The sequence below is a fragment of the Mus pahari genome, chromosome 17 (genome assembly GCF_900095145.1).
Source record: "Mus pahari chromosome 17, PAHARI_EIJ_v1.1, whole genome shotgun sequence".
In the NCBI taxonomy this organism is placed as follows: Eukaryota; Metazoa; Chordata; class Mammalia; order Rodentia; family Muridae; genus Mus; species Mus pahari.
Window position 1 is genome coordinate 60,290,738 of NC_034606.1, and position 24,814 is coordinate 60,315,551.

At 41.8% G+C, this 24,814-nt stretch overlaps 1 protein-coding gene across 1 annotated transcript in view; it reads right to left on the reverse strand.

The window, feature by feature from the left end:
• Positions 1-17,559: 17,559 nt before the first annotated feature.
• Dbx2 (developing brain homeobox 2) overlaps positions 17,560-24,814 on the reverse strand; it is a 31,233-nt gene continuing 23,978 nt past the window's right edge. The window contains exon 4 of the mRNA XM_021216202.2: positions 17,560-18,354. Coding sequence (XP_021071861.2) covers positions 18,028-18,354 — 327 coding nt within the window. The 3' untranslated portion in view covers positions 17,560-18,027. The remainder of the gene's footprint in view (positions 18,355-24,814) is intronic.

Here is a 24,814-nt window from a genome sequence, read left to right on the forward strand (position 1 = left end):
GATGCATCTCTGTTGATACGTTTCTGATGTGGACTATAGAGTCCTTTGAGTGCAACCCCAGGGGGTAGTATAATTGAGTCTGTGGATATTCTAGCTCTATTTTGGGGGAAATACTCTCTACTGATTTCCAATGTGGCTACAGTAGTTTGCATTCCCATCATCTATGAATAAACATTCCTGGTTCCCCTTATGCTCAACAGCATCTTTTGCTGTCCTTTCTCTCCATGGCAGGCATTCTAAGTAAGGGGTGATGTAATCTCACAGTGGACTCCTTTTGTTTAATACAAAAGACTTCACAAAACTGCATGTCACCCCTTCACATGGGCCATGCTGATCTTCATGTCATTCCAATGTTACTGTATGTGCTGCCACATACAGTATGTGGCACATACTGTATGTACTCCTCACACTACTCTTAATATATGGTACTTAATACACACACTTATCTAGTGGCTAAAGGTCTCAAACACTTTATAAGTACTTATTGGCCATTTGTGTTTATTTTATTGAGATCTGTCCGTTCGTTACATCAGCTCATTTGTTGAGCGGCAGATTTAGAAGGGAGTGCTTAATTTTGACAATTCTTGATATATTTCAGATATTAATCCTGTCTGAAGCACCTGTCAAAGCTTTTCCCCATTCTTTATACAGTTTGGTTGTTTTCTACTTGATAAGCGTTCTTTTCTGTTTTGTTTTATTTCAAGGAGTCTTACTTGTTAATTATCCAGACTGTTTTCTGTGCTACCAGAGTTGTTGTGCTCAGAAAGTTCCTGCCTTAATATACATATTAAGGTGTGTGTGTGTGTGTGTGTGTGTGTGTGTGTGTACGTGCGCATGCACATGCGTGTGCACGCAAGTGTGTGTGAACGTGTATCTTGAAGTACATTCTCTGTTTTCCTCTAGAATACCTTCCTAATGCTGTGGTCTGTTAATACAGTTCCTCATGCTGTGGCCAACCCCAACCATAAAATTACTTTTGTTACAACTTCATAACTATAATTTTGCTACTGTTATGAATCATAATGTAAAAAAAAAATCTGTGTTTCTGATGATATTAAGTGCCCCCTGTGAAAGGGTACTTGACCTTCCCCTGCTCTAGGGGTTCTAGCATTTTGGGCTTTAAGTTAAGGTCCTCGATCCAGTTTGAATTGATTTTGGGCAAAGTGAGAGCTCTGGATCTATTTTCATTCTCCTTCAGTTAGATATCCAGCTTTGCCAGCACTCTTTATTGACTAGGTTTTTTCTTTTCTCTATTATAGTTTGTTTTGATACCTTCCTCAAAAAAAAAAAAAAAAATCAGGTAGCCACAGTTCTGTGACTTTGTTTCCAGATCCTCTATTCAGTTCCACTTTTCTATGTATCTACTTCTGTGCCCTTACCAGGCTGCCTTTGTTACTATGACACAGTGGTATAAACTTAAATCATGTGCTTCAGGTCTAATCCAAGAGTGTCTCAACCTCAAAAGGGCAACAGCAATACCAAACTTTCAGGGTTGAGAAGCCAAACAGGCAATGTATCAGCCTTTTATCACAGTGCCAACTACCAACTAAGGCTCAAACTATAATAGTTTCCCAACTGGTTAATAAAAAAAATGTCATTTACATATAAATAATTTGAGAACAGAACCAATGAGATGAAAACAAACTGAAGTACATGTCCCTTACAGGAAGCAAACATTGCCAGCTGCACAGCTACCGATAACACATGCTAAATGACAACTGCAGCTCTATTTATAGAATGATGAAAGGGCACTCTACCGGTTACTAGAGAAACATGGTCTCTGACTTCATAGAAACCTTTTTGAACCTCTTTTCAGAAAACAATCAGTCCTATTTGTTCAACTCCCAGTTCTTGGAGATATAACTCTTCACAGTTTTAGACACAAAGGTATAGCGGAGATCAAGTCATCGAGGATGAAATCCGACAAATGCAGGGTTTGTGTTACTGTCTATGGCAGGAGGCAATGATTTGGTGCAAATACAACTCAACTAGTTATTTCCATCTGTTGTTCCACCACAGTAACTGTAGCTTGTTTATATAGGACTCCATTCTGAGTCCTCACCCAGCTGCATACTGTCCTCATAGCATTCATGAACTTGACTCTAAGGCTCCTCTGTGGGGCTGTGAGTTCATGAGAGACCATTTCTCTCCCTTGAAAAAAACCAAAAACAAATGTATTCTGTGATCCAAGACCTAAATACCTTAATTAAACCTTTCCTTGTAAATCTGATTTCTACCATCGCTCTCATGCTTCTAATATACTGACTTCTAAATTTCCCTTGAAAACGTGTGTTACATGGGTACATAGCCATATTATAAGCCAAGACACTCTGCATTGTTAGTTAATAAAACCCAGATGCAAGCCAGCTTAAATAGACTTCATTAGCTTAAACAAATAAAGGTATTCTGGGATTCTAGCTTTAGGTGCGACATGTCTTCATCATAGTGTTCACTGTTCCTCCCATGGAGAGTTAGCCCTTTCAATGCACCAGTGCAATGCCTTATACACTCAATCTTTTCGTGTGAAATTCACATATTGATTTTAGTTTTAGCAGCTTTCCACCCTTTCTCCGCCAAGAATCACACCAACTATGGTGTTTCAATTTGGAAATCTCTCTTTAGCACAATTTTAAACAAATCTATTGTCTCTCTCTCTCTCTCTCTCTCTCTCTCTCTCTCTCTCTCTCTCTCTCTCTCTCTCTCTCTCTCTCTCTCTGTCTCTAAGCAACTTCTCAGCATGGGTTAGAACACCAGAGCAGTATCATCAGCCAAACCCAGGGCGTGTCCCGCTGTGCCTTTGAAAGCTGCAGTCGCAGATGCTCAAGTAACACTGGGATTTGTCTTGAGATGGAAATCAGACAGATGATAAGATTGCTAGTCTACCCTATGGATTTTCAGGGAAATGAAGAGGTTCTCTAAGATGCATCTATAGAAAGGATAAAACCAAGTATGAAATGGAAGACACACAGATCTAGCATATAGATGATAAACAAATATAGCACCATGGGTGGAGAAGCCTCTGGAAGAGTCTTACCAAGCCAACAAACACACATGGCAAAGCAAAGCCTCAATAATTTTTTGCCTCCCTGTTTGTTCTTTCTATTCCATAGATACTGTCTTGTCGATCCTCTTAAAGCTCCACTTGAGACCTAATAGTGACCAGTGCCCGCCTACATGCTGACTCTTGGGTTTAAATACAGACCAAGAATTCTGTCTAGAACTCTACTTGAATTCAGTCAATGGTACAGTAGGAATCCTTTTATCTCTGAAAGCTCTACATTGTTTATTTGGGGTTTACAGTATCATCTTTTCCTTAGTGGACATGGGGAGGGAAAGTCGATCAGTGTCTGAAGCAAACAGAGTGTGCTGCTAGCTGCTAGCTTCTGACTCACGTTTCCTCAGCCGGAACAGCTGCCTATTGTTTCACTGTCAGATCCGAGCCATCATCGCTCAGGGTGGCTGGGAAGGCAGCATTTTAGGCTCATTGGAGTTCCCAGACAGATGTGCAGGGCATACGCTTGTTCTTGCAATATAACAAAGGCTCGACAGATGTCTAGAGAATTGTCTACTTGATCGCCCGCCCCAAATAGCTGACATTATTTGATTCATTCTCTGTGCCCTCAAGGTCCTAGTCAGTAGCCTCAAGCAAAGGAAGATTTGTTGACCCTGTTACAGAAAGGATGAAATCTCTCCAACTGCCTCAGTAGTCCCCATTCGAAGGAGGAGTGGTGAGTGAACACTTAGCAGTAATCATCATCATCATCATCATTTCCAGGGATTCACGCTTAATATTAAGAGTGGAAAAGGTGAACATGGCATGTCTTCATGTTCCATCAAAAAGGTATACAGGGCTAGTCAATCAAAGGCAAGCATTAGGACCTAGGTTGGAGCCTACGGTTAATATGAATGTAGTCCAATGCACCTGTAAGCCCAGGGCTGGAGGCAAAGACAGGAGGATTCCATCCCCAAAGCTTACTGGTAAACCAGCCTAGCTGAATCTAGAAGCTCAAGATTCAGGGTGAGACCCTGTCCCCAAACTCAAGATAGAGTTCAATTGAAGACACCTGTCTTAGTTAGGGTTTTATTGGTGTGAACAGACACCACGACCAAGGCAACTCTTAAAAGAACAACATTTAATTAGGGCTGGCCTCTAGGTTCAGAGGTTCAGTCCATTATCATCATGGCAGCATCCAGGCAGGCATGGTACAGGAGGAGCTGAGAGTTCTACATCTTCATCTGAAGGCTGTTAGCAGAATATTGGTGTCCAGGCAGCTAGGATGAGAGTCTTAAAGCCCACACCCACAGTGACACACCTACTCTAACAAAGCCACAACCTCTAATTGTGCCACTCCCTGGGCCAAGCATATATAAACCATTACAACACCCAACATTGATTTCTGTTCTCCACACATGCATGCACCATATGTTTACATGTACTCAGAGACACATCCTCATGCACACGTGAACACATGCAGAAACACACAAGTGCACACAAACCAAAGCATAAGGGTGTATCACTTAGATAGCTCATTGGCATTAAGTGTATAGACTCAGAGCCCAGTTTTCATAAACCTACTAATTTTTCAGTCCCAGAATAATAAGCAATGAAAAGGATGATTTAATAGAATATGTTTGACATCATAGCATATTATGTCCTAACATAGAAAACTGGGCAACATGGTCAGACTTTTAATGAATCCCCAAACCACAGCAAAGAGTTTTGTAAATTCTAAATTAGTGAGATTTTTATGAAGGTTAATAAGGCAACTGTCACCTATGAGCTTCCTACCATTCCCCCCCCCCACTGTTTTAAATGCTCTAATGGGACAGTAGTTACAATGTTGCTTTGTTAGAAGTTTCCTAGAACAAAGCTCGCTAATCAGCACTCAATGAGTCATTCCCCATACATTTGTATTCTGAATAAGTAGGACAAAATAAGGAAGAGACTACAAGATTTCACTGAATCCTGATGGAACTGTGCACAGGAATACGGCCTGAATGTTCATTAGAAGAGGTTCTAGTGTAAGAATACAACCTTCCCTTAAAATTCAAAGACCCTTTGGGGCTTACTAGAAAAAAAAAAAAGACTTTGCTAATATCATCTGACCTACTTAAAGTAATGCTTTGATTGCTTGGTATCTGAATACAAATACGATGATCATATTTAAATTAATATACACATGGATTTGAAAATGAGTAGAAACTTGTTGCAAAAATCTACCATTCTTCTAAAGTAACTTCAGTAGTTTGAAATGAGGCTTTGCTTTTGCTTGCTGACTGAAGACTGACTAGAGAGCTTCAGTGGGGCATTCTGATCCAGAATCAGTTGACTCAAAGTGAGGCTATGTGTGACTAAGCCTCAGGAAGTCCCTAAAATCCCCGAAAATATGTTCAAAGCAGAATTCTTAACTTTGGCACTTCTGAAATTTTGGACCAGATGATTCTTTGTTGTGTGTGGGTGCACCATTAGAGTGCGTAGCATCACCCCCTACCATTGACGTGACCAGCAGAGTTCCAGTCACGACTATCCAAAACCTCTCTAAAAGCCACAACATTCTAGAACACCATTGACTTACAGAGAAGTCATTAGCTCTTACCAGGATCCAAACACATCAAGAACGGTGTGATCATCATCACTCCCTTGAAATTTCCCCACATTTCATCCCCAAATTCCCAACCCATTGCTGGAATTCACACACAGGACAGAGTAGTGGGGTTTTCCCATTTGGTATGTCTCCCTGAGAGATATGATACATAAATGTCAATTTGTTAAGAAACTGTGTTCCTTCAAGGACAGCCTGGTCTACAGAGTGAGTTCCAGGTCAGCCAGGGCTATACAGAGAAACCCTGTCAAAAAAAAAAAAAAAAAAAGAAAGAAAGAAGAAAAAAAAAAAAAAAAAAAAAAAAAAAAAAAGAAAGAAAGAAAGCAAGAAAGAAACTATGTTGCAAAATTTCCCAACTGCCAAAATGTTTAGTGACTATATCTAAAGATAAGAGTCTTAGTAACCTCTTAGGTTGGTTGACATCAAGGATTCTGTTTTTCCCATCTTGACTTGATTCTCCTGGGACTAACCCAGGGCCTGACTCATATAACCTACTCAAATCTGATTATGTGAAGTGTGAATCACACCCTGTCTATGGGAGTGCATTCTCCAAAGACTCCTGGGAAGAAGACAGCTCTGGAACTGCTTCTTGATGCCCTGATTTCCCAGACAACTTACTCTAGATCTATTGCCTCAGAAATCTACTTCAGGGGTGACTGAGGCCCGTAAGCTCCTGTTCCACTGTGAACTTGGACTTCTTTGCAAAGCAGTCTCTGTTCCATATAGGTCTGGCTCCACACACAGGTCTTGGGTATTCTGGGTGGTGCAAAGCCTTAGCTGCCTCTTTGAAATGCTGATGAAGAGCAGAACTGTGTGGTTGCCCAACTCTCTTTCCCCTTTGAAGTTAGACTGTCTCCAAGACCTTCTGTATTGAACTCTTCTCCAAATCTAATTCTTGGAGACTAACATCCCTCCAAGGTTCTTCTCCTAACACCATCAGCAGACCAAGAGACCTCTCCTGCTCACTCCTAATTAGAGATTTTCCCAATCTAAGTATTTCGTGGGAAAGCACAGAAACAGAAAGCAATTAGGGGGATGCAAATTTGCATTGTGCAGATGCGGAGCCACCTTCTCTGCTCGCCTGTCCCTTCCCACGTCTATTCTAGATATTTACTAGTTTTTCTCATATTTATTGGTATTGATGCAGCCTGTAAGACTGTCATATTTCTCATTTGTGTTGTTCCTGCTCGTGCCTAGAGTTGTAGTTTTCTAAATTCTGGGACATTTATATAAAGTGTCACCATCACCTGAGAAATTGTGAAAGCACTGACTCCAGGCCTCTCAGCCCAACGCTATCAACCTGAACATCTCAACTTGCTAGCCAGGGAGGAGGAGAAGAGGAGCCTTCTCTGTGTCATCATCAAGGACACAAGCTGGTGGACAGTCTATAATCGTATCACAGAGTTCCATGTATCCCATAGGATGTAAAAATAGGGAGGAACGAGCTCACTAGGCACATGCAGGCCATCCTGTGCAGTGATGTGCTGCACAGAACCAAGTCACATTCGTACAAACTCCCAGGCTTCCTGAGAAGGGTGGCCCTGTTGTGTGCCCAAAGCATGGATTTTGGAAGGCAGCTGTAATCACTATGAAAATTGCCTGAATTCTTCTGGCATAGCCAACAGAACGGATATTAAAAAAAAAAAAAAAAGGCTTTGTCTTAGTTGAGTTTTACTGCTGTGAACAGATACCATGTCCAAGGCAAGTTTTACAAAGACAACATTTAGTTGGGGCTGGCTTACAGGTTCAGAGGTTCAGTCCACTATCATCAAGGTGGGAACAGGGCAGCATTCAGGTAGGCATGGTGCAGGAGGAGGAGCTGAGAGTGTTTTAGCTTCATCCGAAGGCTGTTAGAAGAAGACTAATTTCCAGGCAGCTTGGATGAAGGTATTAAAGCCCACACCCACAGTGACACACCTACTCCAACAAGGCCACACCTCCTATTCTCTGGGCCAAGCATATACAATCCATCCCAGGCACCACATCATGGTTAGATGCTACAGCCATTGTGTAGGGAAAGTCCCCATGCATGCACAGCCATCTTGTTAAGCTTCATGCTTTTGTACTCACTGGTAAAATAAATTCTTCTTCCTTCTCTGGAGAAGAGAGCAACATCTATCATACAGGGCTGAATCTGAATGAGAAAGTCCAGGTCATATATCCTCCCCAGGAGTAGAAGGTAGACTAGGGGTATCTTCCAATTTTATACTCAGTGAGATGAGATTGCTAGACTTCTGCCCAGGTGCTTTTATTTATTATTATTGGTATAAAAGAAATACTGTAGTGCTTGAGAAAAAAAAAGTCTACACTGTGGAGAGAGCTTTAAGAGGCAGTTCATGTAGGAACAGGTAAGACATTATCCAAAAGTATCAGTAATTGTGATGAATGTGACTGATCATGGTCGAGGTGGATTAGACAAAACCAAGCTCAGCTCTCTGTCGGCTACAAGAGAACCTTGGAACAAGGGGATTAGAAGCTGGCACGTGTGCAGGACCACCCCAAGCTCCGCACACGTCTTATGTCAGGTGACACAGTTGGCTCTGTGTGTATCTAGAATTTATCTAGAATTTCACCACTTGTATGTGCTTCCAATCTTGTTACTAGGTTCCAGGCGACCATTTTCTCTTCAGAAGGTTGTTCTATGATCCTCCTGACTGACCGCCCAACACCCTTCTCTTCTTAGTCCGCTGTAAGTGCCCATTTAAAGATGTAAGAGTTCATGTCATTTGCCTGCTTCTTCTCTCACTCACTGCCAGTAAAACACAGAGACCTGACCTGAGTCTGTGCTAAATCCCTTAACCTCTGACCTTCCTCACCACACTCCATACTATTGGTGCTTTACAGCCACGCTGCCCTCTTTGCTCTCCGTTGAACCAAGCACGTTACAAACCTCATACCTCCCAACATCCGCAGCTATGGACTCCATTTTCTCTCTTAGTTACTGAAGTTGGTTTCATTTCTGTTGCCATGATAAAATATCCTGACCAAAAGCAGCCGAAGGGAGGAAAGGGTTTATTCAGCTCACAGTGCCAAGTTACAGTCCATCGTTTCAGCCAACATTTCAGGAAGCCAGGGTGGGAATGAAGCGGAAACTTCAGGGTTCTTTGGAAAGTCGGTTGGATGGTGTTTTGCTGGGGCAGACATATGAAGGAACGTTTCGTTAAAGTGGGCACAGCTGTGAAAGGCTATGGCAGCCTCCTGAAGGAAGGTTTGTGCTGAAGCAGACACGGGAGAGAGGATGTTCTGCTCCCACAAACATGTGAGAGGACACGTGATGAAGGAGTCTTTGCTAATGACACACATGCATTGGTCCGCCTTATATTGTGTAGCTGAGCTGCATTTGTCAAGACTCCGTAGAGAGAAACGCACCAAAAACTTCTGGTGGTGTGCTGCAGTTTGTTGCCGCTTCCAAGGACTCGGGCTGATTGGATGCACGTGCTGAGGTAAGAGCCATGCTTACACATGGAGGACACATGGAGTGAGAGAGACAGAGCTTGGCTTGCTGGTACAGCTAGCTGTGCAACACTTGTAGCTCTCCTGTCTTCACTGATCCTCGCTTCCTTCCCTGAATGAGGTGCACCTGAGAACTTCTCTTGGCATTCCTGTTGGTCCCCCTGCTGACTCGAGCCTAGGCTGAGAGGCCTGTTATATCCATGCTGTTGCTAACCCGACTCTACCAAACTGGACTGCTGGTGTGTCCATGAGGTGTTTGCAAGTGGGTCAAGCTGCCACTGCCTGCTAACCTGTGAACTGAACTGCTGATTTCTAGACAACACAAACGGGAATTACACCAAAGAACCTTTCTCCGTATCCTTTCCTTTCCACTACCTCTGGTAGGTGGTGGGTTACAAGGAAGGTTACAGCATTTAAGAACCATCATTAAAATTAGGCTTTGAAAAAAATTAAAGTTACGTGGGAACTCAACCAGTCACATCACACCCACCATAAAGGGCAGAGAGAGATAAACACATTCGTGCCCCACCAGCAATCAGCTAGTATTCTTTACTCTTACATATTCAGAGTCCAGTCCATTAAACAATGCTGCCAGCATTCAATGCAGGCCTTCCCACATCAATGAACAATTAAGGCAACCCCTCACAGACATTCTGGAAGGCCAATCAGATCTAGATAATTGCTCATTCGGACTCTTCCAGACTGCATCACGTTTTGGCAGTAAAACTAACCAGTGAAGATACTTTCAATAACTATTTCTTCTGTCTGAAGTGCTCTTCCTTAGGAAATCTAAATGACACTAAAATGGGGTTCCATGAAGCTAAATGTTTTAGGTAGAATGGGGGAAAAAGAAATATTAATAAAGCCCTAGAGGCAAAACAACGAGTATGAAGAGAACATGCACTTAATTTGGTTTGGAGGAAAGATGCATGGTGGCCAGGGAGGATGGGATGTGAGCTAAGTAGAGGCTGTTTCACTAAAAATAAAATAAAATAAAATAAAATAAAAATCTATGAGGCTTCATTACCGAAGTTCGACTCCAAAATAGTGACAGAGCTGGCGAGATGATTCCATGGTTAAAGATCGCAATGTAAAAACAAGCAGACCTTGTTCCCATTCCCAGGAGCCATGGAATATCTAGGTGGATGTAGCAGCCTGCCTTTAATTCCAACCTTAGAGGGCACAGGCAGGAGATCCACGGAGCAAGCTGCTACCCAGCGGCCTCTGGGGTTGACTGAGAGAGCGGGCCTCAAAAAGAATAAAGAGGAAGAGTGGTCAACACCGCAACACCATTAGGCTTCTGCTCACTTGCACGCTACACACACACAGAGAGAGAGAGAGAGAACAAAGGAGAGAAGAGATAAGATGACTCCTGTTCTCTGCCACCTGTGGCTTTCCTCCATTCTACTAGCCACGCCCCTCCATTTCCTTATTCTAAGACTTCCTTAACTCAGACGTTGAGCTGTTTTAGAACACTTCACCTCAGACATTGCACTTTGCGATGGCTAGATCACGGTGTAAGCTTTCACCCAGCGTACAACCTTCACTGTCTCCAGGACCCTCACTACACACACCCAGCACTTTCTCACTGACAATCGCCCCCCCTACCCCCTACACACACCCGCTTGTGTCAGCTCTTCCACTGACCAGCAAACCTCCCGCAGGCTAACAAAGACCCTCCTCTCCCTTTCTTCTTCTCCTTCTATGTTACACTGCCAGCAATACCTATGTTGTTGATCTACCTTCCTCGTGTGTGCAATTACATGTAAATACTAGTATAAGAAAATATGTGTGTTACTTCATGTTCAGATCTCAGATCATATACAGATACTCCATAAATCCCAGAAAGCCTTCTCAAACCCATTTCCCCCGCCCCTCTTTCATTTCCTCTACTCCCTGAGGCTCTCAGACCCTTCCTTAGCCTTTACCGCAAGATGATGGTTCTGTTTCACCCGTGAGACATCACAGGTTGGATGATCCACCTCCACACTCTCTACATCAAGGTGCCCTGAAACTCTTTTTCTCTGCACCTCTTTCTTCCCAGAGAAGGTCTGGTCTCCACAGTGGGTTTCATCCAATTGCTATTACCAGCCAAAGCTGATTCCTTTTCTCCCTGTTCCCACAGTGCTATCTTTCCTCCCATGCCATCCCATCCTCATAGCATCCTCTGGTAATTCCCAACTCAAAAGAGAGAATGGGAGCTATGTGGTTTTACTGTGCAAACGCATCCAGCCTGCACCCTCTCTCTTCACTCCTTTACAAACTTCTTCACATTTTTACATTTATGTCCCATCCTCTTACTCGATTTACATCCTCTCCTCAGCCAGCACACTCCCACGTTTGCTCCTCCCTATTCTAGTTAAGGTTGGTTACCTCAAAGCCATCACCATCACTCTGTGGCTCCATCCACAGAACTTTCCTCTGCCCTCGACTCCCACACCAGCGGCATCGCTCATGAAGCCAAGGTCTTTTTCCTTCACATAAGTTCTCAATCACCCTGCTAGCCACTCCTGCTCACGTCCTTTCACTGTCTGCTTTAGAAAACTTTGGGCGTTACTTAAAGTCAGTTCTGGACTTCTGCTCTGTTACGGTTGGGTTCATGAATGAAGAGTCACCCTACTAAGAATACATGTGGGCTGAATTTTGATCCCGGAATTAGCATTGCCCGTGTCACATTTCTCTCCGTCCTCACTAACATTGGGAAAGCACTTTGGGCTCTTTCTGTTGATGTCATCCCCATTCTCTAAGCCTCAGAGCAGGTCCACATTATGTCATCTTTGATTACGTCATCTTTGATTACCAGATCCTTGCACCTCTGACTTGCCATGTTAGTTTTATGACATCCTAATTTGTCTTTATTTAAAATTTCAAAGAAAATTCCCACATGGATCCCAGATGTTGGCTATTTAATGCAAGAAGGTGTTTCCTCATTACACAAGCGTGGTATGTGTCCAAAATATTGTTTAGTTTATGAATTACTTAAAATAACTATATCACAAAAACAATGGTTCATGTGTGAGTCATAAATTAAACAATGCCAATTTTTTTATGTGTACCACATTTGTATAATATGGAAACACCTTCCTGGATAAAATGGTCAACATCTGGAATCCATGTGAGAGCTTTAAAAATTAGCCTTGCATATTCTTAAATTTTTCCTGTGCATAAGAAAAAATCCAAAATGAAAGTAATTTTACAAAAATATCTTTGCCCAAACATCCTTACAAGTAGCACATTGCTTGGCTGATATAAAAGCTTAAATCAACGCAGTGTAAGTTAAATTGCATTGGAAGAAGAACTGCCCTTCACTTTTATTGATTCTAGACCTTTTACTATGAGACATGCATTGGGATAAATTGTACTGGTCCTGTATCTGATATGCCATGCTTAAAGTCTGAGACCTGCGAATTTGACCTCATTTGAGAAGAATGCCTTTGAAGATGCAATTATGTTTAAGGATTCTGAGACATGATCACCCGGGATTTGGTTTAAATCCAATGGCAGGTGTTCTTGTAAGGGAAAGGCAGAGAAAAAACTGACACAGAAGAAGAACATCTAGGGGACACCATCTTAAGAGAGGCAGGTGGAGCCACAGAATTTAAATCATGAGTCACTAGGAGTTGGTAGGGTCTTCTTCCTGCAGAATACCATTGTGTGTGTGTGTGTGTGTGTGTGTGTGTGTGTGAGAGAGAGAGAGAGAGAGAGAGAGAGAGAGACTTCTGAAATACTCATATCACTGTTTTTTATTCAAATATGGCATGCGTGGTTTCTCAGCTTCACTTAGCATTACAGACTGGATGGTTCTATTTTGTGTTTGAATAATACTCAAGGTTACCTAGCTCTCAGTTTAACCTTGGAATGTTCTGATCTCAAAGCCTTCTCAACAAACCCCTACTTTTTTTTTCATTTAAGCAACATTGAGAAAGGAACCACAAAATTGTGAGAATTCAAGGTGGTGTGGGCACACCATGATGCCTTGTATACGCATTCAAAGCAGTGGCGGATGACACAGCCCTCTGAAGGTCTGTCCTATTCACTTTGAGGACAGCAATACAGACTCGCAACTCTGACTCAAGAATACACAGAGTTAAGTAATGCAGCAATCTGACGGCAAACACACACACACACATGTGGAGAGAGGTGGACTTCCATTCCACACTGTGACTTCTGCTGCTGGCTCTGTTGATAGCCAACCACCTACATCTGCTTGGCCTATAAATGGATAGAATATAAACTGATAGACTTCATTGTGGCCTTTTAGAACCCACTGTCCCTGTGGTATGTTTGATACACCGTGAGACTGAACACCCCTGAGAGTACAATACCACACTTGCTCAACTTTCATTCATCTGCTGAGGTTTTTTAATATTATTATTAAAAACACAATAGATTCATTTTCTGAAGAACAAGGTCCTGTGGTCATTCTTCCCACATCCTGTCATCTTCTGGTTCACCCCAAGAACTAAAAAAGCTACAATAGAAAAATACATCCATCATAGTTTTGAGTCATTTTTAATGATGTGGGAAGATGGTTTATGAACAAATAAAATAAAAAACAGAGGAAAACTGGGTCTACACTACAATTCAAATCTGACTAGACATATATATTTACATACTCATGCATTAAAAAGTAACTGAAGTTGCTTTTCTCTCTCAAGAGTACTGTTGACTGGGATTTCATAATGTTTACTTTGTTAGCTGTTTTCAAGTGCATTTATTATAACCACAAACAAAAACAATAGCACGGTGTGACCCAAGTAATAGCTAGATGCTAAGAACTGTCTTTGTGGATCAAGTACTATGTCAGTGTGGTAAATGCTTGTTTCAGAAATGGTTGGAAAAAGATAAATTAATCCCACAGCAGTTCCCTTGTATATTCAAGAATTCACCACCCCGATTTCTCCCATTTACATGCCTCTCTTCCTAATGGAGCTTAAAAAGAAAGAAAAATGAGAAAGGAAGCTAGTGAATTCTTCTTCCTGGAAGCCTTTCCAACTCCCAGCTCTTGTGGCGACAGCATCTGGAGGGACTGCTGGATGCCTTGTGTTTTCTGATCAGCAGAGCATGTGGGAACTCTCATTGCAACGACAGGTGAGGTTTACAGGTGCTAGCTTTTCCCTTAAAATGAATGAAGTCTGCCAGGAGTAATATACAATAGTTTAAATGTTATGTGGCAAGGCAGTTAATTTAGAAGCTCTTTGAAGACAAGGACCTTTTTCTTATATATATATATATATATATATATATATATATATATACACACACACACACACACTGAGGGTAGGACAAGGCCTTGTACACAATGCACTGTAGCGGCTGAAAGAAAATGACTGAGGGAAAGAGTTCAAGTGACTAGAGATGTAGTCCACAAAACTAATACACGTACAATAAGCTTCATTGTGTCAAAGACCACAATGGCTGAGTCTTGTTGAACGCTAGGAAGAATGCAGTTTAGGAATGGAGGCATCAGAAAGGTAGTTTAGAGGATAGAATATTTATAATTTTTTATTTGAAGCAAAAAAAATATGTGTTTTGATTTGCAGGAGTCTAGTGGGAATAAGGATGTTGGAGGAGGGGGTATAGATGCTGGGGGAGTCGGGAAATTATAGCAAGCATGGATGCTGGAGGAGGGGTGTGGGGCTGGAGGAGGGGGCTGTGGATATTGGGGGAGGGGATTATGAGTGCCAGAAGAGGGAATTATGGGTACTATGGGAGTTGAGCAGTTATGGCATGGTCATTTGGATGGGTTTTAAATCCTGAGAATCACTTGACTGAATAATTGGTTTTCTTGTTTATTATTAAAAAGGCAGAGCTGTCTTTTAAATACTGGTAATAATTATCTTCATTGTCTCTAGAACCTGTGGTCATCTCTAACCTGTTTATATATTTATAATGCCTAAATATTATATATATGTATATGTATATACATTATATATATATATCATTTACTTATTTACTTATAAGCCAATTAAAATTGTCTTTTGAGGTTTGTTCTTTTTAATATTTCATCTGCCAGGATTCTCTGGTCCTGGTATTAATTGCAAGCAGTATTTCTCTGGAAAGAAGATAAGAAATATATTCATGTGTTATCCCTTCCAGAAAGAATCTGCATCTAAGTAACAGAAAATGCTCACACGGGACCAGGCTGACAGGGTGGTAAGCAGGGGACAAGAAGGGAGTCCCCTATAGCAAAGTCCTGGCCACTCCTCCAGTCCAGATGAGAGAACAAAAAGAAAATGTAGAAAGGGCACATGTATAGCAGGGCTATGCCATGTGGGAGGACACTGGGTATGTACTCTGGCTATGGGTGTGAGGGAACATACATGCACCCATCTGTGCTTGTGAAAGCACACATGTGTGTATTGTGGCAATGCTCTGTGTGAAAGCACATGGTGCATATGTTACACATATAAGGGTACATGTATGTAGCATGACTATGTTGTGTGTGGGAGAGCACATATGTGTGTATACTGTGTCTATGTTTGTAAGGGTACTCATATATGTACCATGGCTATGCTTGTATATGCACACACACACACACACACACACACACACACACACACACTATGGCCATGCTTTGTGTGGGGGCACATTTGTATGCACTATGGATATGTTTGTGTATGAGGGCACACATGTGTGTACATGGTTATGCTCGTGTGCGAGGGGCATAGTGATATGTGATAACTATGTGTGTTATCACTATGCCCCACTAAACTGACTTTCTAAATTGTGACTTTTCTAAGCCTGGATACATTCCCCAGGTGGAAGACAATTAAAATACTGACCTGCATATTTGAGCACCAGACCAGTCTGGTATGAAGAATATCGCAGAGCTCCTGAGGAGAAGTGATTCGGGCAGTAATTCACCCATGTGTACAGCCCATCCCTCAACCATGTTTCAGTTATTCTCAAGACATACTGACTACATACAAGGACTTGGTGGGTGAATCACGCACTGAGGTACTTCTCTGAGACTAGAGTCCACAGAGGCCTCAACGTTGAAGATTTGCAATTCTTCACCTAAACTTCAAACTCGAACAGAAATGAGAACTATGGATGAGAATAGTATGTCCAAGCCAGTGGTTGTCAAGTGCATCCATACTCCTAACTTCCTTCAGTAAATCTTATCGTAGTTCCCCAAAGCCTCCTCCCACACGGCATCCTATAGCCTGTGTGAATATGTCCATGGTCCTGTATGTCCCACGGGGTTGGTAAGATTTTATGTCATGAAACTGGGCACAGCACACTTACTACATTTACCCTGAGACTCTTGAGCGATCACCTCTGTAAGCAGTGCCTTGGCTACCTCCAAGGAGAAACAGGAACCCTGATCAGTAACACGGTCCATGTCACGGGACCTAATAGACCCTGAATGCTCAGCATAGCCTCTGGCAATGAAGAGCAGCCGACAAATGCAGTCATTTAGCCCTAAAGCACGCTAGGATTTCACTTTCCGAACAGGTTTTCAAGTGTAAACAGTCATTGGATCTCTGGATCCTAACATCCCATAAAGGAGTTCAAAGACAAACCTTTTAACGTGATCTTTAGGGAACAGAAAGGTGACAAAGACACCAGCTGAAGTACCAATTCAAATTCCATTCAAAACAACAACAATAACAACAACAAAAACTACATAAATTCTTGGTGTTGATTACAACTGTTGTCTTCTCCCATGGTCTTCCTTCTTCACACTAAACCCCCGAAGCCTGTAGAAGAGGTTAGCAAACTAGAAGTCTGGGTCATTTCTTCACTTGCTCACTAAATACCCCTTAAAGACTTCAAGTTGTGCGCTTGTCCGCAGATTCATTCAAAAAAACCCACACCATCCCCCATCCCCCCCCCTTTTTTTGCTTCATTTCCTGCAAAGTAAAACATTTTGTTTTGTTTTGTGGGCTTAGAATTAATATATTTGGATTAACTAAGAAAATTGTTACCAGAAATGTGATTTTACACAAAGACTATTACAGGGTAATCATAAAACATCTGGGTGGTGTCCGTTAATATATAAAACCACATAACATATGTAGTGTGAACGAACTAGGTGGGAAATTCAGATGGTATGTAGTGTGCAATCAGCGTTGACCATGGAGCCCTTCAGCCCTGGGATTTTTAGTCCTGTTGGAGACCTTTTGAGAACGGTGACCCTGTGTCTTGACTTCATCTTGGTCACTGATTATCAACTAGTTGGCGCAGACGATCAAAATGTTACTAACGCTGACTTGTTACCTGACAAACCCTTCCTTCCACTCAGGCATTTATTGTGTTTAGAAAACTCTGGCCTAGGAAACCATGGCAGACAAGAGACCAAAAGGCTATCAGTGCCTTTGTGTAGACCTTCTTCACTGATGGCCCCAACTGCCTCAGAGCTGGAGACTAGAGGTACTATATTCAAAAACAGTAGTTTCCTGTTGAGTTCCTCTTCTCTCTCTTCAGTGTGTGTCTAACCATGGCTAACTTGGCTAGGGTTGCTAAGCTTGCTAAAATTCATTGATAGTGGATACCAAAGAAGCCAGAAGTAGAGAATTTATACAGGTATAATTAATTGTGCAGCACAGAAGCCCAGATTTGCTCGATGTTTGGTTTTGTTTTGTTTTTTTTACTTCATACAAAATGAAATGAATTTGCTCTATATAAAACTTGAAGAGAACTGGTTTCTGCTGATGTATTTAATGAGCATATACATACAAACACACAGGCACACGCATATGTACACGTATTCAGAACAGGCTCTGGGGCTGATCCTGGCTCTTCTTTCAGTCTTATCACACCTTGTGGAAGGTTCTATTCCATGTATACACTGAGCCTTAGTCTAGGGCTAAATAAGAAACAGTGGAGTGGCTCTCCTTAGGCAACAGCTCAGGCATCATGCCAAGGTATTAGTTTAAGGCAGTTTTGAGGCACAACCTAACTGGCTTTACTTCAAGTGTTACTGGCTACGGGTTCTTTTAGATGTACACAGAGTATGATCCCATCAAATGGTGCTCTGGAGTCCATGCTTGTCTCTAGGTCCCTTCTCAGGACACAGATACAAGGCACCTCGGAGTGAATCTGCTTCTGGGACCCCCGAATTCTCCTGGGTCAGTCTTTCTGCGGATTCTGGAGACTCCTCCCTCCAGCTCGGACTTGAGTGAGGCTGGGAGACTTCCCATACTGAAGGGCAAGGCGGAGGACAGCTCACGGTAGGCCGTGCCAGCCTGTCTTCCTGAAGGCTCACTTCTTGGAGACACCTACTGGAGAGCACTTCCTTCTCTTTGGAATTCCGCCATTTCATCCTTCGGTTCTGGAACCAAATTTTCACCTAATGATAAAGTAATCAGGAAAGAAATCCTTATTCCACATACAGCACTTGAGTGTTTTCCTTATTTCTTTGACTTGGGCCTCATATATGCTGGGCAACTGCATATTCAGATCCCTCTTCAACATTCCCAACTGCTACGTGCTTCGACTATACGTCCTGCAGAATCTCCTACTCTGGACGTCTACCTAGTGACTCCCTGTGGCTTTTCCCGTGGGTTCCTTCAGAAGCACTTGAGAAATCAACCCGACACCACAGGCACTTTTCTAAATAGAAAGAGTGTAGCGCACTGATTACACTCAGTATTTCTGTGGCTTTTGGAATTAACTTAGTTTTAAATATTTTTCAACATCATTTTATTTGGTTTATGCTAAACAATTTATTCAAGAAAAATTGACTAGTTAGCACCTATGTGTTTTGATTTGGTTGGTTAGTTGATTGTGCGGTGTGTGTGTGTGTGTGTGTGTTTGTGTGTGTGTGCATGCATGAGCACGCATATGTGCATGTGGTGTCTGTATGTATATGCATGTACATATGTTTATGTAGAGGGTGTTTAATGTATATATGGGGTGTATTGTAATATTTTTGTATGTATATGTATATACATGTGTGAATGTGCATGGTATTTGTATGTGTTTATGGTATATGTGTGTGTGTAAATATATATATATATATATAATAGGTTGACTGTATGGTTTGATGAAATTTTCATGTCATTCATATCTAAGGAAAGAGGTCTGGAGAATTAACCAACTCAAGATCACACAGGAGAGCAAACTGACGAACTTCAGCCCCTGGTCCCTAGGCTGTGTTAACATGCAGACCTCACCACAAGCTTTGTGACACTGAATTAACAATACATTTTGCAACGCTTAGTTAAATGTGGGCTTTATACAGCTTCCAATTTTTGATTACTCCCAGGATTTATCAAACTATGATAATTAGTCTCAATAAATAACAATTGGATGTAATTAAGCCAGAGTATTTGATGGTGGTTGGATATGAATCATAGCTTCCCCAACACACCCAGCCTGACTCTTTGATGAACCACCCCCATCCACTGTGCACTCAGCCATCCATAAGCAGGAGAATTCCCAACTACTTCCCTGACATTTTAAAAGCAGAAACAGTCATCGCTGCTACACTACATTCCTGTCCTAACTATTTTACATTTTCACTTTGAAACAAATGAACAAACAAAATCCCTAGTTAAACTCAATGAGTCTAGAAAATGAAGGCTTGATGGGTCATTGTGGGGTGACAGGGGACAATGGGAAGAGAGGGAGACTAGACAAAGATGGCCGGTATCAGAATGGACTTTATAGATCAGTGGTTCTCAACCTTCTTAATGCTACAACCCTTGGATAGAGTTCCTCATGATGTGGTGACCCCTAGCCATAAAAGTATTTTCATTGCTATTTCATAAGTGTAACTTTGCTACTGTTATGAATCATAATATAAATATCTGATGTACACGATATCTAATGTGTGACCCCAAAAGGGGTCGAGAGAGGCTCACAGGTTTAGAATTGCTGATAAACATGTATGGAACTGTCTGCAAACAATTCGTTGTTTTTAAAAGACTTCCATTGGAAACTATAAAAATTAAAAGACAATAATTATCAAAATATACAACGGGGAGGACTGGGGACACAACTCAGTCAATAGAGTGCTAGCCTAGCACGTGTGAGACCCACATTCAAACCCCTGCATCACAAAAACCAAACACAGTGGCACATTTTTGCAACCCCAGCATCACACAAATCAAACATGGTGACACATGCTTGCAACCCCAGCACTCAGGAGGTAGACATGGAAAGATCGGGAGTTCAGGCTCATCTTTGCTTGAATAGGAAGTTTGAGGTCAGATAAACCACACACACACACACACACACACACACACACACACACACACACACACTGAAGAAAGCAAACCTGGAGACCGTCCTTCCACGCTGACAAGAGTCTCTTCGCCTTTCCCTTTTAAACGTCAGCACAGGAAATCCACCCCAGACAACTGAGTGCAATGACAGCCGCATCAGCTACAATGCTGAGCTTAAGGGTTTTGCTAGGAAAATAGTTCTAAAGCATCCACACCAGGGCACTTGGCTCTACTCTGGATGCATTCATAATTAGCAGCGGGCATTTGCTCCTAAAGAGCTTGCCAAGTCTTTAGAGCATTTTTCACCAAGAGAGTGTGGTTCCCATGGATGTTTTTGCTTTGCTCAACACACTTGTTTTCTTCTTTCCTTAGTGCACACACACACAGGTGTGTGTGTGTGTGTGTGTGTGTGTGTGTGTGTGTGTGTGTGTTTGTCTCTGGGTGTCTGTCTGTCTGTGTCTGTGTCCATCTGTCTATCTGTGTGTGCATAATGACTACGTGTCTGTGCACATTTGACTGTGTGCATATCTGTATGTGTGTGTATGTGTCTGTGTGTGTGTCCATGCGTATCCATCTGCATGTGTGCACACACAGGTATGTGTTTGTGTGTGAGAGAGTGTATGTATGTATGTATGTGAGGTACATGGAGAGAGATAGGCAGAGTGGTGGATTTTGATCTAAGTATTCTCTTCATTAAAAAAAAAAAAACATGAAATACTGTCTTTACAACCAATGGACAAATGCATATATTTAGTAAAATACACAGGTGTACCTCTCTCAACAAACACAAAAACAACTCCAAGTAGATTAAATAGCTGAACATTAAGAAGGAGACTACAAAAGTCCTAGAAGAAAATATATGAGATTATAATTATAGTCCTTAGAACACAAATTCTCTTTAAAGCAAACCATAAAATACCCAAAGCAATAAAACTGAGAAGATGGAACTGGCTACATAAAACTGAGAAATTTCTGTACAAATAAACACACTATAAACATACAGAAAAACAACAAACAATACAAAAGAATTAAAAGCAGGAATTTGCAAAATATTTGCATACATATCTTCACAGCAGCAGCATCTAAAATATCCAAATATTGGGAATAAGCAAGGTCATCAATAGATGATCAGTTATGCAGGTAAGACACATCCATATAATGTAACATTATTCACCCTTAGGAAGGAATATAATTCTGAAACTTGTTACAATATAGATGAACCCTGAAGACATTAAGTTAAATAAAATACTCCAAGTAATTAAAGAAAATGCTGTGTAACCCCACTCATACAAAATACTTATATGCTTCTGTACTACAACAGAAAATAGAATGGGAGTTATCAGGGGCCCGGGGTAGGAGGAAGAAGAATTTATTAGATACACGAGGTTGTTGGCAGGGGTCTGAGGAAGGAGGAAGGAGGAGGTATTAGATACAGGAGGTAGTTGGAAGGGGTCTGGGATAGGGGAAAAGAGGAGGTGTTGGTGTGGATACAGAGTTTCAGTGTTACAGATGAAGAAAGCTCTGGAGATGAACTGTGGTAAGGATTATGCAACAGTATAAACACACCTAGTGCCCATGAAATAAGAGCTTTAAAGATTAAAAAGGATTGATTTTTGCATACATATTTTACCACACTAAATATAAACGTGCAAGTGTGGACAGAAATGCTACGATATCTGTAACAGGAAAGTAGAACTAATCTCAATATTCTTAATATTCTAGATATCTTGATTAATATCCAAAATAATTGCTGCATGTCAACAAAAGGACACTATGTGGAAAATGCCAATTAATATACTTCAAATTGTCAATTAATTATCAAAAGCCTCTAAAATTCTGGTAGCTAGGAAATTTCAAACTAAAAGAATAATAAATACAATTGTCCATAAGGCTGGTAAGGCTTTTTAAAGTAATAAAGGATAAAGCATTTGCAATAAAAGGGCTTGTATGAGTGGAAATTTTCTATAGGTCAGATTTATCTAAGACTGTTTGGAAAGAATTTTTAATCTGTCACAATATATGCAATGACATTTTAGCATATAAATCCTGTCCCTGGTTCCCTGTCTTACCAAGCTTATTTTTTTTTTTTAGTACACAAAGAAATGCAATGCCAAAGCAGAGAAGTCACTTGATGGTCGGAATGTCTGATACACCTACAGGATGATATATAAAGAGGCTCATGTGAGAGAAAATGACAAAGATGGACAGGACAGGCACAAAAGACCCATCCCATAACACCTGAGAAAAGGAACAGTGGCCAACTGTGTTGCTCATGACAGCCCAGGCTGGGGGAAAGCACATGCCTGTCAATCAACAGCAGAGTGGCTTGTGTGCACCATGCAGTGGGATACAGCAAAGCAGCACAGAAACATGTGCCATGGTATGAAGAATCTCCCTGGCAAAATGCTGTAGAAAGCACAGACGAAGAACTTGGACTGAATTGATCTGTTTATACAAGCGGCAGAAACACACTATGCTCATCTACCTTGCTGGGAGCTTGGAGGGTGTGTGGTCTTAGAGGGCACAGGCCGACTGGAAGAGACTATCAGGGTTTCTGTCTTCTATTGCTTGATCATCATCATCATAGAGGTGATTTGTGAAAAGCCAAAAGAACACACAGAGCCTATTTCACTTGCATAGATAGGTAGTCACCCACACACATATTTGAGTACCAGCTTATTTGTAGAGTAGGATAGTATAACAAATAGCAGATTCTTCATAGGATCATATCAAGCATTAAAGGACATCAGATGTTAGAGTGCTGGTAAGCATCATGCCAACATGAGCATAATTTCAATTTCTGCATATCCATACATACATAAATTCATTTTAAGAACTGATATTCCAGTAAATTGAACCAAGAAACATTTGTAAATGATAATAAAAATTAACCTGGATTGGAGAGAAGGAGCGTGAGCTTTCATTTGTGACTTCACTAGTTTCCCTATTGTTTTGCCTAGCTGAAAAACAAGGAAGTTAATGAAATGCCAAATTGTGTACTAAATGCTCCCGGAAATTCAATAAGAAATTCAAAAGGCATTCATTCTGAGATACCTGAATTTTGAAAACAAGGTAACGAAGTGAAACTATGTGCTCGGCTTAAGAGCCAACTGATAGTGTGTAATGATAGTGTGCAACTAAGAAAATCATTCGTTTCCTAGGTGTGGAGACTGCGGCCATCGCTTAGCATCGAAAAGGCTGGGGTTTGATATCAAAGTGTCTCTGTACTTGTTCAGCATGAAGCACTCCTTCCTTCTCTCTGAATCGGCTTCAGGCTGATAACCCTGAGCCCCCTGAAACCCTGACCTTCACGTGTTCTCCCCTCTAACCACGGGTCTTCTTATTCCTGCTTGTGGCACCCCAACCAGGTCTACTGAGATATCTGCCACCCTAATTCAGGGCCATAAGGAAGGTCTGTCACCTGACCTCCTGGGATTTGAGGACCATTGTCTTCATTTGGGTTTTAACACTGTGAAGTTGAACATCATGACCAAGGCATCTCTTATAAAGAACATTTCATTGGGGCTGGCTTAGAGGTTCAGAGATTCAGTCCATTATTATCAAGGCAAGAACATGGCAGCATCCAGGCAGACATGGCGCAGCTGGAGCTGAGAGTCCTACATCTTCATCTGAAGGCTGCTAGCAGAATACTGGCTTCCAGGCAGCTAAAATGAGGGTCTTAAAACCCACACCCATAGTGACACACCTTCTCCAATAAGGCCACACCTACTCCAACAGGGCCACACCTCCTAATAGTGCCACTCCCTGGACTGCCATCTCCAGGCATGGGAGGCACAGTTTGCAGCTCTATCAAAAGCTTTACAAACTACTGGTATACCTCCCCTACTGGTCTGACCACCCAAGCAAGCCCCCTAATCTTGCTATCTAACTTCCACTGGGTAAGTAACTTCCTGGGATGTCAACACTGTGACAGTCCACCCAGCACAGGGTTACAGAGTAGACCCTGGAGATACAGCCCTAATGCATAGGTTCCATTCATATGCAAAACTGCTCTGAAACTCATGAAATTCAAAGCAATCAATTGCGACAACTGCCCTCTGCCACAGAACAGACTGGTTCCTACAACTAAAAAGTATTGGGGATGGCATGGCAGCTTGTGGAATAAACCATTTCCCAGGGGAAAGAACAATTTCACACACTAGGACATGTTTGAGATAGTGCCTTCTCTAATTTAGTTCCTGTATACCAATTCAAAATATCCTGGTGGATGTGTGCCTATAAGGAAAGTGGGGTGTGCCTGCTGTGTTTCTACTGACACAATAGACACTGCCTTCAGTTACTTGCCCTTTATGGTGGCTGGTTTTTACATTAACTATACATAAGCTATAGTCATCTGAGAGCAAGGAAACTCAATCAAGAAAATGCCTCCTTGAGATCAGGCTGTTGGCAAGCCTGTAGGGCATTTTCTTAATTAGTGATAGATATGGAAGGGCCCAGCCCATTGTGGGTGGTGCTACCACTGGGCTGGTCATTCTGGGTTCTGTTAGAAAGCAGGTTGAGCAAGTCATGGGAAGCAAAATAGTGAGCAGCACCCCTCCATGGCCTCTGCATCAGCTCCAC